Source organism: Falco punctatus (genome assembly GCF_963210335.1).
Source record: "Falco punctatus genome assembly, chromosome: 5".
In the NCBI taxonomy this organism is placed as follows: domain Eukaryota; kingdom Metazoa; phylum Chordata; class Aves; order Falconiformes; family Falconidae; genus Falco; species Falco punctatus.
In genome coordinates this window covers 16541210-16558950 of record NC_137584.1, presented here as the reverse complement: position 1 = coordinate 16558950, position 17741 = coordinate 16541210, and the positions used below count along the sequence as shown (strand labels likewise).

General features: G+C 34.5%; 1 protein-coding gene across 5 annotated transcripts in view; it reads left to right on the top strand.

Annotated features, from left to right (window-relative positions):
* PHF3 (PHD finger protein 3) overlaps positions 1-17741 on the top strand; it is a 53966-nt gene that overhangs the window by 25269 nt on the left and 10956 nt on the right. For all 5 annotated transcript variants that reach the window (XM_080388802.1, XM_080388801.1, XM_080388800.1 and 2 more), the window contains 5 exons: positions 10152-10473; positions 11482-11659; positions 14142-14292; positions 14414-14570; positions 15603-15719. In XM_080388802.1, the coding sequence (XP_080244928.1) occupies positions 10152-10473; positions 11482-11659; positions 14142-14292; positions 14414-14570; positions 15603-15719 (925 nt within the window). The remainder of the gene's footprint in view (positions 1-10151; positions 10474-11481; positions 11660-14141; positions 14293-14413; positions 14571-15602; positions 15720-17741) is intronic.

The window sequence follows — 17741 nt, the reverse complement described above, 5'->3', positions numbered from 1 at the left end:
AAAACTTCCGTGTGGTCATATCTGAAATTGCCTTTAACTAAAGCTAATAATGGGGTTGCATCTGAAGTTGATGTTGTTGCTCTGTGACAGAAGTTCTTCTACACCGTAAGTGAACTGAAAAAGGCCACTCCATTCACTAATGTACTGTCAAGCCAAGAATAAGAATTCCTTTATTACCACTTCTTATTCTGGATTTAATATTGAAGTATTTTTTCATAGTTGCAGTTCTACCTGCAAGCCTTTTTTTGTGTTTTGTTTTGTTGGTTTTTTCAATTTCAAATTGAAGACATTTCTGATTAGTGTGCTTATGTGAGAAACTTTTAATACTAATTTTCAGTGAGTGTGCTTTAGAACTTCATCTATCAGCGTGAAATATGGAACAATTACCTTTGGAGCTTGAGATTTTTATAGCATTAATTTTTATCTAAGAAGAGCCCTTGTGAGTTTTACTGACTTATTATATCATTTTTGAAAAAAAAATACATAAAATTAATTTACTGTGCAGCTATAGTAACTGAATCAATGTGTGCTATTAAAAGAATTAATGCTAGGTTTGCTTTGCCTGGTTGTAGAATTGTCTGCTTGAAGGGGCACTCAAAACCTAGTTATGTTTGGTTTTGTTTTTAAAAATTCTTTTATTAGGACTGCCCCTTTACCGTTTGTGCCTCTATTATAGTGTTTCATTTTATGCAGTTTGCATTTCCTTAGTTTTTATCATTTCACGTATGATCACAATTGTAGAAGTACATGGGTAGCCTGTGTTTCAGTGAATTGTTTCAGTTTGTAAAGGCTGCTTCATGATACGGAAATGCTTCTGTGGATATTTTTAAAGCAAAATATGCATATTTGGGGTTTAAACTGCTTGGTATTGAATTTGGTATTGAAGCTTTGCACTGGACCCATCCTGTTTTCTTTGTATTTTTGTGAACATTTTAAACATTCTATGAGTCTTCTTGTTCTGAATGTCTTGTTAGAGTTCCAAAAGTCTTGATTTTTAATAGTAAATGGATCTTAGCAGTACTGGGAAGGTACAGCAGTGAGGCAGAACTAAATTTACTTATTGTAGTTTATAAGGTCAGAGTAAAGCTACAGAAGTTATACATACTATGCATTGATACAGGATTAAATGCAGCAAACCAATTTTGCATTGGTAGCTCTTACTGCTGCTCGAAGAGTTGTATAATCATAATCATAATCATAGAATCATTCAGGTTGGAAAAGACCTTTAAGATCATTGATTCACCAGCAGAGGTTGGATTGAGAGAGCCCATGAGTTGCCACAGATGGTTATTACGGGTATCTTGAATTTCATGTCAGTCTTGTTAAGTTTTAGGTGTATTAGTTGGTTGTTCCTCCCTCTGCCCCCCTGTGTCTGCAATAGAAAACTGTTGACACAGCCAGCAGCTCCAGTGGGAAATGATCAGATTTGCTAAATGTAGGAAGATGCTTGGAGCATAAACAGATTTTTTTTTTTTTATATAGAATGTGACTGAGACACATCAGTGGAGTGAGAAAGCTTGCATTATTGAGCTCCGTGCTTAGTAACAGAAGGCTTAAAACTGTCAGTCCAGCACTTCATATTATCACCGTTCTAAAAATGAAGTTTCAGCTTGTTCAAATTATTTTTATACTACATTGTATGCTACAAATAACAACTCAAACCTTTCAGATTCACTTGATGTCATTAAGATACAAGAGGAATGAAAATTTGTCAAGGGCCTTGGCATTTTGTACTTATGTAATTATTGGTACAAGAACAAGAAAACATTTTCAGTACAGTGCAAAAGAAAAAAAAAGCTTGACACGATAAATTTCACTTACATCATTTGGAAAAACATCAAAATTATCAAAATTGACTATAGTGATAAGGTTTTTTTCATTTGCCTTTTGAAACAGCCTAGCTGGTCTGCTGATTTCCTTTTTTTCCTCTGTTCACTGTATAGGAGAAAAAGTGTGAGACAACTATTGTCAAATGACAGCAAGATCAACAAATGTCAGAGGCAATGCTAAGATCTGAAATAACATTTGTGTTTATACGCTGTTTTATGGTTATTTAAACTTTGGAAATTTTTATGAATGCTGTAGTACAAATCACTTGTAGGAAAAGAGTTTGAACTGAAGTTGCAGTCCTGAGATTGGAAATAATGTGCATAAGAGCTTTGCAGTATGTCATGTTTATGTAATGCATCTGGAATTCAGGCTGCAGAACAGTAGTCACTTGAACCTTTTTGTATTTCCTATAATAAATACAAAGCCACAAACTTGTGGGTAATGTAATGCTAAGCTTAGGAAGTTGATTCAGCTTGAAGGTAACGTGGAGATCTTTCATCAAACTTTGTGTACAGAATCCCCAAAGGGGGACGCTTACATAGGCCCTTCACAGCCCCAGAGTAATCTTACTGTGCCTGCTAGAAGACCAGTAGAAGGATGGTACTTTTATGTTGTCTTGTATCTTTAGGAATATATGCAATAATTAATGCATGGCTGGGAAAGGAGGAATCCTGTTCACAAACATGTGACTTGTATGATCCCAAAGGTTTAAAAGTTAAAGGTGTCTTGCTTTATAAGAGGCCTGCGTGTATTTTACTGTTAATAGATCGTCATTCTTTTGCACCTGAGATTTGAACAGTGACTGTTCATACTTTGTTTTCCACTTGTCTTGATGCTTGTAAGCTGGAAGCAATGTAATTGTTTTCTGTATCTTCATTATCCAGAAAGTAGGTGGTTAGGACTAGATCTTTCAGTCTGTCTGCTTGATGTATTTATTGTGTTGATTCCCAATCAGAGATTTACATTTGCAACATAACTTAAAAAATAATTATTCTTTCATATGAAAACTAAGCCCTATGTTACTGGGCAAATCATATAATTATGATGTAACTTTTTATACTTGATAATTTTCAGCACATCTGAAACAGGGTTGTTTTTAGTGCAAAGATTGAATTATTGTTGTTACTTACTATATAGTATTGCTTTCAACTTGTTTGACTTTGTCATTGTATTCCTGTAGCGATGTCAGGTGTTTTTCCATGAGCTAATAAATTATTTAATATACACATAAATTTTCATCTGTCTATAGATGAAATGTGTGTATGTGTATGGATATGCATATCACATAGAAAAATGTTATAGACTAAAGTTACTGCCTCAACTTCTTAATGAGTTCAAGTGATGTTGAAAATACTAAGCTGTGTCGCAAACAGTACTTATTTTTCTGGCAGACAGATCAGAGATCTTTAAAGATAGTTGAAGGAAGAAAAACCCTTAATTTCTTGGCGTAGAGCTAGATGAAGATGGTTTCTGCAGACATTGAGAAATCTGCTAATGTAAGATTTCCTCCTATATGCATCCTTCTAATGTAAGGGCTCATATTACACATTTCTCCAGTTTTCACTGTAGATATTCAAGTTCGTTGCAGGCTGGAGGACTGAACTCATTCCTTCCATGTACAGATAGACAAAACCTAACTGCTGTTGTGCAGATTGTCTCCCTTATCTTCACTCTGTCTTCTTTAATGGAAGAAGTTCCAGCAATTTCTGATTAATAATTCATAGTACATAATTTGAGATATTCTGTTTCTAAGCAAATTTTCTAGAAGGTATTTTATCTTGAGGGAAGTTTGTCGTTTTAATTTGTTGCTGGTGACTTCTTTTGATTTCTGCGTTTCTAGTAAGGTTTTTTAATAGGCTGTTGGAGTTTAGGCGTTCTCTTGTGTTGTTTTGTTTTAGTTTTGCTATGTTTGTTTTTTGTTGTTGTTGCTTGGGATGTGGTCATGCAATTTGTGTGGTCAGACACAAACTGGCCTTCTCAGAACTCACAGACAAGCTAAGTGATGCAGGACCAGAGCTTTACTTAAGGTCATCTTCCTCTCCACATTTCAACTCTTCTCTAATACAGAGGAAAAGATAATAATATTGTAAAAAGCAATTAATTGGAAAGTGCAGGAGTTGATTTACCAAAGATGTAGTGTTCCTGATCTCTTGCATACACATAGTCACTAAAAGGTTTCTGCACCACTGTAATACAGAAAAATAATTCGAATGATGGTTGAAGTTAGAAAAGAACATGAACTCTGTTTTCCTGTAGTAAAGATGATTACTAGGACATTTGTTTTTTCGAAAATAGTGCTCATATTTTAGTAAACTATTTTGGAACCAGGTGATAATTTAATTTGCATGGCCAAAACAAAAGAGAATGAGGAAGGAGATGAAGGCTCCAAATTTATAAACACTCTTAAGTTACATGTGCATATTTTTTAAGGGTGGATGCATATACATCAAATGAATCATTTTTGTGACAACATTCTTCACAAGAAACAGTAATTAGAATAATCATGATGCCTTACATTGTATAGTATGAGTATGTTAAACTGCAGATTATGCAAGATGTCTTCAATTTATAGTTGTGGATGAAGCTTTTAAGTTTTCTGCCTCTGTTACTTCTTTCTTCCACTGTGAAAAGCCTTACAGCAGTAAAAGCTATATGTCCACTCACAGCTGTAGAAAAACTGAATGACAGTATAAACAAAATAGCTTCATAATGTATAATTAATGAATGGAAGGACTCTACTGTGGTTTATGTTTACAGCTGTATCATTCTATTAGTAGATTTTTATATGGACTGTATTACTATGCTGCAGTATTGGGGGATTATTATTAGCACCAGTACCATTAAGAAATTAGACAAATGGATAGCATGGGTTGTCTAAAATGCATAGTTTTATAAAGGATGCATATATATATGAAGTCTATAGAAAATATCCTGATACTGCAAGATGCAACATGTGGGTAGAATCCACTGGTAGCGACCCTTCCCTTAATGATTTTTTTTTCTTTTTTTTATGGATATGTGATTAGTATTAGGAGATGTATTGTACCCAGTTTTTCCAGGGTTTGGGGAAGTTCAGTGATTTTGGTTTTTGTGTTTTGTTGTTGGGCATGTTTCATGCGTTCACCTTTAGTTCAAAGAGCATAGGGTTGCTTGTCTCCCTGTTTGTTTCCTTTTTCAAGAGGTTCATATAACATGGAAAAACAAAGGAAATTATGCTTTTAGGGAAAAAAGACCCTTATATTACATAAAATACGGGTTATTGAAATTTAATACTTAAGTAATAAGTTTGCGGTATTTTTTTCCCATGCTGCAAATTCTGTGTAAAGAGATTTGGTAGTGTTTCTTTGATGATGGGTTGTTCTTACTTGTAGAAGATCAAAACCTGAAAAATCATGTCACCTGTGTACAAAAACCAAGTGAGAAACTGCTGATGTGTATGTGCTCTGACAAGGTAGTGCAGATTTTTTCTTGACAAACACTTGTTTCGCTTGAGCTTTTAATCAAGCCCATACTACTTCACTGATGTGGAACACAGGCTCTGCTAAAGCTACTGCTTTAAAGTAACATCTTTATTAGGTGAAGGAAAATCAGCTGACTCCATGCAGTGTCTCTGCTTTAACATTGACTGGACAGGCATCAATACATCTGAGACACAGTTAATAGAAATTTACAGGAGTTTATAGAAGATTGGTAAACAGTGCTGTTAAAGGTGGGGAAATGCAGATACGGGACATGCTTTAAACACTTAACTCCTTAAAATGTGCCTCAGCACTGGGTTCATTCCTCTTATGTGAGTTCAGGGTTAGCGTGTCATTTTGAATAGGTTTAAGTTTTGCTTTTTTTGTTTGTTAAGGTTTGAATCTTGTTGCAATGTTTTCCCTATGCTACATATCAGAAATGCAGAAGATGAGAGAGAGGCAGTTATTTCTGAAGTAGCTAATTTTCTGTGGCAAGGCACCTTACATTACTAGTAAAACTTAAAATGCTGATTACTGGCCCATGCTGAACTACTCTGACAGCTCCCAATTTTTTGTCTTTTTAAAACTGTACTTGTAAGTAAAATAAGTGTAAATTGTTTTATGAATAAGATGGTTTCTGCCTATTTTACTTATAAAATCTTACTTCACAGTAATGGATTTCTCTGGAAAATTGCTTTTATTGCATATGTTGAATGTATTTAAATTAATTTTAAAACATGGTCTGTATATTTGAAAATAAATAGTCCAGCCCTGAGTTTTTCATCTAACAGATTAATATAGTTTACTACAGGTAACACACCAAAGCAAATCTCCCAATCCTGAGAGAGATTGTGGAAGGTTTGCATTAATTATTATCTCTCTCTTTTTATGTATCATCTATTAATTTCTGATTTTAAGGTGCATCTTTTCATGCCAATGTGTGGACTACCAAAAGGAATCTTTAAAGGAATGAAACAATAACATACTCTATGCAAAGGTCCCAGTGAACTGTAGTATTGTCTGCTGTTACCTATCAGCTCTTCTTAGGATTTTCTTAAAAGAAAATTTTGGTTTTATATTAAAGTCCAGTGAAAACAAATCTGTTATTTAATGTGGCATGAAATATTTTAAAACATATTTTTCTTTCTTTTTCAGCTTTACATCTTCCAATCCAGCCTTACAACATGGGTAAAACTCCTGCACTTCAAACTTGAAGCAATCTACATTGAGAAACTTTGGTGTTTTAATAGTCCAAGTTATCAGAACCTCTTCAGTCACAACTCTGACAGCTGTGCAAGAGGACATCCTTGATCCTTCAAACCAGGCTTCAGTTTCCCTTGGCTCCCCTTCTTAGCCTTTGAGCATTGCCCGTTAACTGATTATAATCGCTGTTACAAATCATAATTGTATTATGTGTGCAGATGAGGGAAGCAGATAAAGATGTATAAATGGCTGTACGTAAAAGGATTATTTACGTTACTGGTATCAAAATCAGTATATTCTCTCCCAGCCTCAGAAGTTGCAGCATTGCAGTTGACTAGTGTGAAAATACTAGTAGAAATAGTGATTTTTTTTTTTTTTTTTTTAGGCAGGCAGCACCAGTATTTTTATTACCATTTTGTATAAGTAGTTTTAAGCAGGACAGTTGTAAACACTACCTTCTCTTTTGTAGTACAGGCTTCATGGATGTTTCCAGATTCTCTTTGTAGTCTTAGTTTGAGAGCTGAATTCTGAAGCTTTACTGTGTGTATTTATAGTGTAATTGAAAGCTTATTGTGAAGACTGGAATGAAGCCAGATGGTTATTCCATCTTCGGTAGTTTGCTTAAGATGGCGTGAATGATATCTGTCTGTCTTGGTGTATATTCTTAGTGAAGAATGATCTTTTCTGAACAGAACTAGTTTTAGGGGGTTTTACCTTTTTTTTTTTTTTTTAATTATTATTTTTTAAATAGACCTGAAAATAAATATGTAAGACTGGATGCCTATCCTGGTGCTTTACTTACACACCATCTCTGTTGCCCACACTGTGGGTGAACTAAGTTGAAAAATTCTACGTGCTGTCAATTTAAAGTTGAACATGTGCAGCATCTTGTGTGTTTTAGTCTTGGGAGTTAATCTCTCCTTTTCTGCAAATTTAGTCCATTTTCTAAATATTTATCAGAATTCTATTTTGAGTGCTAAATGTCGCAGTCTGCCTTGCTCATTTAACAAATCAGTCTCCAATGCCTGAATTTACAGACTGGGAACAAAAATTCATATATATTCAATAAAAATTGAAGTAGTTGCAGTTGTTGCTTCGATATGGTATATTCTTGGTTTCCTTCTGTTTTCAACTAAAAGGCATTCATTCATTAGTACACCAAAATGTCCTTTAAGCAATGTATGCTTTCACTGTACGCTTTGATCTTATTTCAGCTCTGCAGAATATCTTTAGTTTGGAATTTTTGTAACCAGTTTCAAGTGTTCCCAAAGTTTTCCTAATATTTTCTTGCAATTATGATACGTAAGGCATCCCCTTGTGGATCCTTGCAGTTGTGAAATAGGCACTCACGCTGTGTTCCCTGTCATCACGTGTTTGGAGCTCTAATTTCTCAGAAAGGAGCAATCATCTTTGTGTTGAAGTCTCATTGCTTCTCTCGTGTTACCCTGTTGTGTTTATGAATGCTATGGTATTACCCTGGTAGGGCCATCAGAAGCAGTTGTCCCTTGATACTACCTTTCTTGTATCTTCACTTTGCTGGAACATGGATCTGAAAAGATTGTGATACTGACAAAACAGGAAGGAACGTTTGCCTTCCTAATTGAAACTATAAACAGATGGACAGATACTGTTTGCTAGTGCCAAGTAATATAGTAAATGTACTGGCTGCTCAGAAAAAAATAAAATGAAAAATGAGAAAATAGTTTTCTTCACAAACTAGAATAAAAAGTGGTTTCTTCAAATCTAGCAAACAGCATCATAGGCAAGTGAAGCTAGAAATTACCTTTTTTTCAAACTGCTGGAGCTTTAAAACTTTCGGACTTTGCATCTGAAGACTGTTTACTTCAGCAGAATTTAATCCTGATTTTTTGGGATAAGAAAGGGCAGAACATAAAGCCACAATATTTTCTTCTGTTTCAAAGGTCTGCTGATAAATAGTAATTTCTATCTCTTGAGGTACCAGTAGTTCTTGAATACAATACCTCCAATCAAGACATATGGAGTGTTCATTTACAGTTCTGGACAATTGAGAGTTCCTATAAGCATATTTTGTACTATTTATGTGGTTTTGCAATGTAGGTAAGTCAGCAGATAGCAGATCCTACCCTGAATAGGAACATGCATAAGGAATATTTTTCCTTAGAATTGTTTACAAAAGAGATTTATAGAATATTAGGTTAAAAAACCAGGGTTTGCAGGTCAGTGTATTTAGCTTGTTGGATATATTGCTGAAACAACCAGCATTTCATTAATTACTTTCAAAATCAGGTCTGTCTTCTGTGGAATTTAAAAACTAATAATTCAGGAAATTATTTTTCTGTATTCACAAAGAACTCATACTTTCCATAATACACTTGCATTCTTCCTGAATTTTCTTCATCCAGACAATATATATAATAGTACGTATATTTAATACAGTTCATGTAAGTATAAAACAAAATGCAAGGGATGTAAAAGGGGAAAGAGAATGTAAGTGGGTGATGCAGGAGGTCTTCCTACATCATCTGAAAGCGGATCTTAAGTAGTGATGCCAGGTTCATTGTTACAGGAAAGGTTTGTAGAAAATAACTACCACCATGTAAATCACCTGAAGTAGATTCATTGAGGTATTTAACCTGAGTAACTGAAATTCAACATCTTTCCCAAATAGTTCCACTGGAAGTTGTACCTATCAGTGCAATTAGGTCGTAGTGATACCTAACGAAGTTTTCAAAACGCTTCCACAAAGTAGTCATAAATTATGGTTTTATTTTAGACCAAGTGATCTTTACAATACTTTGAAAATAGTATCTCTACCTTGAGTTACTTTTAAATTAATGAAGTAGTTGAAGTGACTCAGATGAAGGGTGTCCTTTAAATGATACTCATTTTGGTGTTTGAAACATTCTTTAAATAATATTGGCTCTGACTAAAATAGCTGAGCAACACAAAAGTGGCATGTCCCTGATTTAAAACAAACAAACCAGTCCCTGCAAGCTAGATTTGCACCCCATATTCACCAGTAAAGAGAATAAAAAACAACACTCTGGAAATAATTTGGTAGTAATGGACTAAGGAATGTGATATAAAATATATTTAATACATAATATATAACATACTTTAGAATAGCTTGATATTTCTCTGCCTAAATTTGTCAGAACTCTTAAACATCTCTTACTGCTGTGGAACATGCCAGTTGATACATTTCTGCTCTAGGGATGATGATCATATTTGAAGGAAAATGGGTATAATATGATCTTGCAAGAAAATTTTCAAATCTTTTCAAACGAGTTTACTGGTTTTGAGAGTTTTGATGTTACTGGTTGTTTTTTTTTTCTTGTTGTGTTGGGTTTTTTTTACATTCCTATCAATTCTTTTTTTTAATGGTAGTCTGAAAAAGTCCTGTGGTAGGATTTGGGGACAGGTTGCAAAAACATAATGAGGTTATGATAGTTTCTTGGACTACTGCAAAAGGCAAAAAATGCCTATAAAAGTATTTCTCAGGAAGAGCATACCATGTCGTAAGGCTGGAGATGGATGTAAAGCTACAAAGAAAATCACTCACCAGGTAAGAGCAACTTGTTGAGATGCACAACTCAGTACAAGTAAGGTACATTCTGCTGAAGTTGCTGCATCTTCTTTCGTAGCCTGTACACTGACTTGTGACTGTTTTGTTTTCAGGTTTATGGTGGGCTGTGGTAGATGTGATGATTGGTTTCATGGTGATTGTGTTGGACTGAGTCTTTCTCAAGCTCAGCAGATGGGTGAAGAAGACAAAGAATATGTGTGTGTGAAATGCTGTGCTGAAGAAGACAAAAAAATGGAGTGTTTTGATCAAAGTGTACCAGATACTCATCTTGAAATCCATAGAGAAGAAAAAGCAATTGAGTGTGAAAAACAGGGGATGCTGAAGCAAGCACCTACTTGTAATCTAAATGTAACAACTGAAAAAACAAAGCAAATAGAGGACACTGGGAAGCATAAAGTCAAAATCTTCAGACGGGTGAGTCTTGTGTAATGCTTAAAGTTGTGTTAGTTACTGGGCGTAGGAGGAGTTTCCTCTGAACTCCCTGCCATTTAAAATACCACGTTTCAAACATTTTTGTGAATCCAATTTAAAACTTCTCCATTATTTCCAGCATTCATTTTCTAACATTTGACTCTTTTGAGATGATATTGCTAAACTCCTCTTACATTGAGCAGGGTTATGCGTGTGTGTATATACACCTATACATATAGATGTATATAGAAATGGTGAAGAACTTGCATTTTTCTTCCAGATTTCTCAACGCTTTTACAGGACATCTGCCAATTTGCTGTGTGATATAAACCACAGATCTTTTAAATATCTGTAAAACAATATGAGAACAATATTTTAGCTTTGATTGTTTTAACTTAAGATTGTACATAGAAGAAGATGCCTAACATTTTAATTGGGGCCTTTCTACTCTCTTTGTATCTCAGTTTACTAACTAAAGGGTAATTTACAAGAGCAGTGAGATATTTTTATTACAATTCTTTATAGTCTTTTAGTATATAGCATCATGTTCATCATAACTTAACCAGTAATACTTTTTGTCTTATTTCTGAATAGTAGTAGCATAATTCTGACATGTAAGCTACTCTGTTTAATTTTAGTTTACATGTGCTTCCTAAACGCAAGTGACTTCCTGTGGATGCTTAGCTAAAACTGGTTAAGGGATGATTGTTGGTAACCCTGACCTTTTAAAATAACTGAAAACATAGTTGTTTTCAACATAGAGCTTAACTGGAAATTGCCTGTGATACGTTTTCTGCTGATATTTCAAAGAGATTGTTAAGCAGTACTTGGCAGTGATTTGGGATATTGTTAATAACTTTTTAGAAAATACTGTATAATGGTGCATACATCCAGGGAATTCATTATACATTATACAGTATACTTGAAAAAAAATGGAAAAAATGTGTGGTAATTACATAGTGGTCGATTGTAGTATTCAGTTGCATGTTAACCTGTAGATGTTTATTTCAGGAATCTGGTGATGGGAAGAACTTGTCAGAGTCCAGAGACTCGGATACTAAGAAAGGGCAACATGTTCCCACTCGAAAAGGATCACAAACTGCTGTAATTCCTCGGCGGTCCCCTGAAGATAAAAATGAAAAAATCAGTAAAGAATCCCCTAGTGTGGTTGAAAAGTCTACAAAATCAGGTAGTGAGGTTTTTGAGGTGCTCCACACTGCAGTTCACATATATGTACAGTTGAAGTATCATACTTTATAGTATCAGATTTTTAAACTACATTCTGATGATATTTATGATTTTTATTATTTTTTAACATTTTATTTAGCGGTTAAGTATTTCCTGTGTAGAAGTGTTATTGTTTCCGATTTGAATAGTAGAGGATGATCAAGAATGGGGGAAAAGTATACAACAGCATCTCTGTATTAAACTTTATTTCACATTGCAGAAAACTTTGAAATAATCGTCCATAAAATACTATGAAATACTTAATGTACATATTTTCATTGCTATATAAATTATAGAATCATAGAATGATTTGAGTTGGAAAAGACCTTCAAGATCATCAAGTCCAAGTGTTAACTGTTCTAGTCTGCCACTAAACCATGTCCCTGGACACTTTGACTTACAGATGTCTTTTGCACAAATTGACAAATAATTGTATTAACTTGTTTCAAAGGGGAACATTACATTGCATGTTGAGCCATCAGATTTTCAACTGATTTTTATGCAGAAGTTTGACAGGATATATTTCCCCTCCCAGCAACCTCTGTCCGCTCTGCAGCTCCCTTTCTGGAAGCATTATTGTTCTAGAATCATAGTAATACAAAATTGTTGTTGTTTGGTACTGAAACCTCAGCAGTAAAGATAGTGAGATTTTGTGTGAGAACTGTATCTTTAACTCCTAAACTGCAGCTTTGAATTCTTGCCTTAAAAAAATAAATATATCTGCTCTTCTGGTCTTTTGCCAATGCTGATGCGTTCTAGAAACTTACTGGTGGAAGAAAACAATTGAAAATGTCAGGGTTAAATGTAAATCTAAATGTAAGTATTTTATACTGAATGGTATCTTTTGGACTTCAAATGCCTTGTTGTTCAGCTTTGGAATTGTGAGTCACAAAATAATTGACATCCTTGCTAATGGCATGGGGTGAAATGAGTCTTTGGCATCCATGAAGTAATTGAATCGTTTTAAAATATATTAATTGAGCTAGGAGACACAAAAAAGATTTTTACAGTGATGATTTCAGAGTAGCAGTTAATCTAAAAATAATTTTTAAACTGGAGGCTTGGCAGTCTCATTTAGAACAATAAACATCAAATTATTAAGTAGCACATTTGTCTTTATCTGTTAACTGTTTTGAGTTATGCTCATAGTGACATTGTTTATTGCTGATCTCGCCTGTGACTCCCCTGTTACAGGACTGTGTTTTCAGATGGTTGAAACTTTGCCAAAATGTTACTGGCACGTGGAGGTTTTCCCTTGCCTGTGACCCTCTCAGGCTACGTTTTTTGAAAGGTTTTGGTCCAGTTCTTCATCCTTCTGGGGAGGAGTTGAGCAAAATGTGTATGTAGCAAATGGAAGCGTTATTAGAGCTGCTTTACCTAACAATCCTAGTGTATGAATGCTTCAGATCACAGCGCAGAATGGCAGACCGCTCCCTTGGGTCTTTAGCACCTTGCTGGTGAAGAAGGGGAAATCAGCAATTTTGATAGGGATCATAGTCACACTGAGAAGGATGATGATCCAGCCACACAGTCTGCCCAATGGAAAAGAAAATCTTTTTGTAGATACTTGAAAACGTAATCAGTTTTGTTTCTGGTATTAAGGCATTTTAAGTTGCATTCTATTGGTGAAAGTAATAAAGACATCGTTCTTATTACCGTGAAACACCCATTAGTTCTCTATCAGTCTTAAATTTGTTTCTTTTTTCAGTCAAAAGTTAATGAATTAATATTGTTTATTTCCCATTGCTTTCATAAATAGAAGGATAGTTCTCTAAATTAGTGATCTGTTCACGTGCTGAGACAAATGAGCTTTCATTTGACACTGGAAATGAGTTTGAAGGAATTTGGATTTTTTGCTTAAATGATTTTAATTTGATCAGAAGTTTCCATTAATTGTATTATTTATGACACAAATCTTACAATAGCCTTGTTTAAGGGTGTCTGTTGTCTGAATTGGAAGCTGAGAAATAATTTTGATTGCCAACAGTTAGAAAAATGCTAAGTTTAATGAAAAAACAATTTAAAAATAAAGTTTAATATGCTTGTAATACATGCTTCCTAGTATATTTCTCAGTTAATTCATCGAAAATTAATCAAAATTAATTATTACAAAAATTCATAGTAAAAAATCCGACACCAAGATCAGCTAACAGCAGGCACTGGTCATCTTGGTTCGATGTTGAAGAAAATACCTTAAGTCAAAGGGCAAAAGCCCTGTTTGTACTAAGGAAGTTTTTTCTGAATTAATCTATATAATATAAAATCCAGACCAAATAAAGAAAAAAACCCCAAAACCGAAAATGCAGCGACCCTGTGAATCCATTCCTTCTTGAAGGTCAGTTCTTGGCAGTTTAAGAATAAAACTTCATGACATCAGGCACCAGTAAAAGTTTATAGCAGTAGCTTGAGTAGCTTACAATTTTTAACTCTGTGTGTGTTGATAGGTGTTCATGAGAAACAAGAAATTAAGAAAAAGAAAAATGAGAAAGGATCCATTAGTGCAGCACACCTGCCAGCTGTGCCAGCTTCCAAACCTTCTGCTGATCAGATAAGACAAAGTGTCAAACAATCTCTTAAGGACATTCTGATGAAAAGGTAAAGATTTATTTTTAAATGAAATTATTAATTTGTGTTTGTAATTATTTTGTTTCAGGAGGCAGAGAAAAAAAAATATTTGGAAGCATTTGGTAATTTTTGCTCTTGTGTTATCTTGCAGATTGACAGACTCAAGTTTAAAGATTCCTGAGGAGAGAGCAGCAAAAGTTGCCACAAGGATTGAAAGAGAGCTGTTTTCTTTTTTTCGGGACACTGACTCAAAGTACAAGAACAAATACAGAAGTTTAATGTTCAATCTGAAAGATCCTAAAAATAATGTATGTATTGTCTGTTGTGCTTTACAGGAATCCTTCATTTGCTGTAGATCAAAGGAACAGTCTTCTATGTAGATACATTATTAATCCTTTCACAATTTATCGTGTTTGGTTTTTTGGGGGGGGTTGGGTAGGTTTCCTCATCTCTTTGATGTTGTTTGTCCTCTTGCACACTGTATTCTCTTTTTTGCTTGCTCCCATCATTAATTCTATAACTCCTTGCTCCCAGTGTACTTTTTATAGTGAAGTTTCAAAGTGTAGTGGGTATAGCTTGCCTAGTTTAACATTTAGTTTGTTTTTACCACTGATCTGGTTGGGTGTCCCTGTGTCCCCCTATAACTTTTTGTTGCTTACTCGACTCATTCTTGTTTCTGTCCAGTAGCTTGTCTCACTCTGCCTTTTCATACCACATTTCTCAAGCTTGATCTTCACACTATTTTCTGCTTTCTTTGAGTGCATTATTCAACATCATACCTCCTCAGCTTCTATCTTTTGTCCTTTTATCGGTTATTCTGATCAAGTTGCTTTGTCTGTAGTATTTTACTATTACAATTAGCCAACGGTAAATTACATGAACAGATGAACTTCTGTCACTGCCTTCTCTTTGCTCATACTGCTAAGTTACGTGGGCTTTTTTTAACCCTAGGAATTCAGTCAAGAAGCATAGACATCCTCTAATACTAGTTTTTCTGCTCTGTAGTACAGGGGATATTTAAAAAAAAAAAAAAACCAAACAACCAGTGATTACTGTTGCAGCAGACATAAATTCACTTTCTCCTTTGGAACAACAGTTAATTATAGATCTGATCATTAAGGGCGTATGTAGTTACATTTTGTTATGTAGAATAAATGGAGCTCTGGAATTAAGCTTTTTATGTTATAAAACCTAGTACCACTTCTTGCAGTGGGAGATAATTACAAGCTCACATGATCCATATAGCTGCACAGAGTATGTTGTATGTTGCTTCTTTGCTTTATTTCCTGCTGCAAGCTTTTGTTGTCTTGATAGCAATAGTTAACCTTTCTTTCTTCTAGATATTATTTAAGAAAGTGCTGAAAGGAGAGGTTACTCCAGACCATCTAATAAAAATGAGCCCGGAAGAACTGGCTTCCAAGGAACTGGCTGCTTGGAGACAGAGAGAAAATAGACATGTGAGATTTGTGAACTTATATTGTTTAGTGCCTAATGATATTTAGTTTCTGTTTGCAGGTTAAGTGTGTGTAGAAAGAATAGAATGCATGTGGCACAAAGCAACTTGGACTAATCAGGAGGATCTCTATAATTTATTTAGCATTCAAAACCCAAAGGAGTTGTTAGGACAGAAGTGAAAGTAGTATAGTAAATTCCTGAAGGGGGGGAAACAATGCATTTTCCTTTGCTGTGCAACTTTGTTGCTGCTTGATTTTTTATTCTTCTGTCTCAAGAGCTGAAGGCTTCTTTGTCCTTACTTCCAACAAGATTTTAAAGCTCTAGCTGGAGCTTTATAGACAACAGTTTTTTAAAAAGGAAGAGAGATCTCCTTGGACAAACCAAACTAAATTGGTGTTATTTATAACTTACATACTGATGGAGCATGACAATTTACCCACCAAGAAGTAAACCTGAAGGTGAAAAACTGATGTGCCAGTCTGAAAAGCAGTCTAAGGGGAAGAAGAAAAAAAACCAAACCCCAATCCAAACCAAAACCAAAAAACCAAACCAAAACCCCAGCGAAGTGTAGGAAATTTATTAGGTTAGTTTGAGCATTACTTTTCTTGAAACAGAAAGTCACATTATATTTATAGCTGTGTTGACAGTTTAGAGGGAGAAGCAGGAATATGAGCAGCTATATTATTTTTATAGAAAATGTCTTTTTTTTATAGATATTACCCTGTTTATTGGGCAGTCAGTCCAATGATAGTTAACTGTAGCTGCTTAGAAATGACTGGTTTACAGCATTGAGTTTCCTAGTTTGCAAAATCTGGATTTACATTGGCAGAATCTTTGGTAATTATATTCCACTTCATAGAACTGAAAGGCACAAAATTTGGGAAGTGTTAACTGATACACATTTTATATTTGGGTTTTATGATACTAGGAATATATCAGATGACTTCCAATAAAAAAACTAATGAGTAGATAGTGTAACATAGCATAGATGGAAATTCATTCTCTTGAATTCTCTGTGCTCAGAATGGAATAATGTTCAGTGATAACTGATTCAGTGCAGTGGGATTCTGTTGTAGAGACTGCTGTTTGCATTGCAACAGTAATTATTCCTGGGTTTTTTTTTCCTTTTCTTTGCATGTTGTGACTAGACCTGTTTATGAATCATGACAACTTTTTGCTAGTACTTATGCAAAAATAGTTGTTGAATTATTCTGTTACCTCAGAGTTGTTTTGAGGGCCTAGAAGGCTTATTTATTCTGTAGCTATCCAAAGCCCATCTTTTGTAGTACATCCTTATTACATTTATTTTTGTAAACATCAATAAAATACTGAAAACAGGCCATACAAAACAATTTCCACTGCTGTGAGGAACAGCTTCAAAACAAAAGCCCACGCTGCTCAAGAATTACTGAAGGGTCCTAAATTTCTAGAATTTGAAATTGAATGCGACATATAAAATAAATAGCAATGTATCACTTGACTGTATTTTTCATTTTCCTATTTAAGCAAGTCTTTGAGACTGCTACTTAGTAACTCTTTTTTTTTAAGTTTCCCCAGTGTGTTCAAAAGTAACTGTTAAGTATTTGGCAGACAGATACAGCAGTCATAGAATCCTTGTTTCCTTATGAAACACGGTGTAAAGTATTTGGGACAGCCAACACAAACTCTTTTGGGTTAAGAAGTTGAAGTGTGTTTAAGAAGCAACTTTAGAGAATGGTTTATGTTTTACCTTTTGCAACAGAGCAAAGCCGCAGTGCTGATCAGAATTAGCATATCCATTACTTTAAGAATACATTTAAATTTTTTTGGGAGGTAGAGTGTTAGTTTTATGTACTAAAAAAACAAGCTCTTGAAAAAGATACAAATCTATATGTATTTATGTCCTACATTGTCCTTATTATTGCGGGAACAGAGTTGATGCATTTTTCTTCTTTAGTTCTTGGAAAATCAGAAGTGCCTGTCTTAAATTTAGTGTTGAGGCTCTGCTCTTTTTAAACTTGTTTAAATACATGCCTGATAAGTAC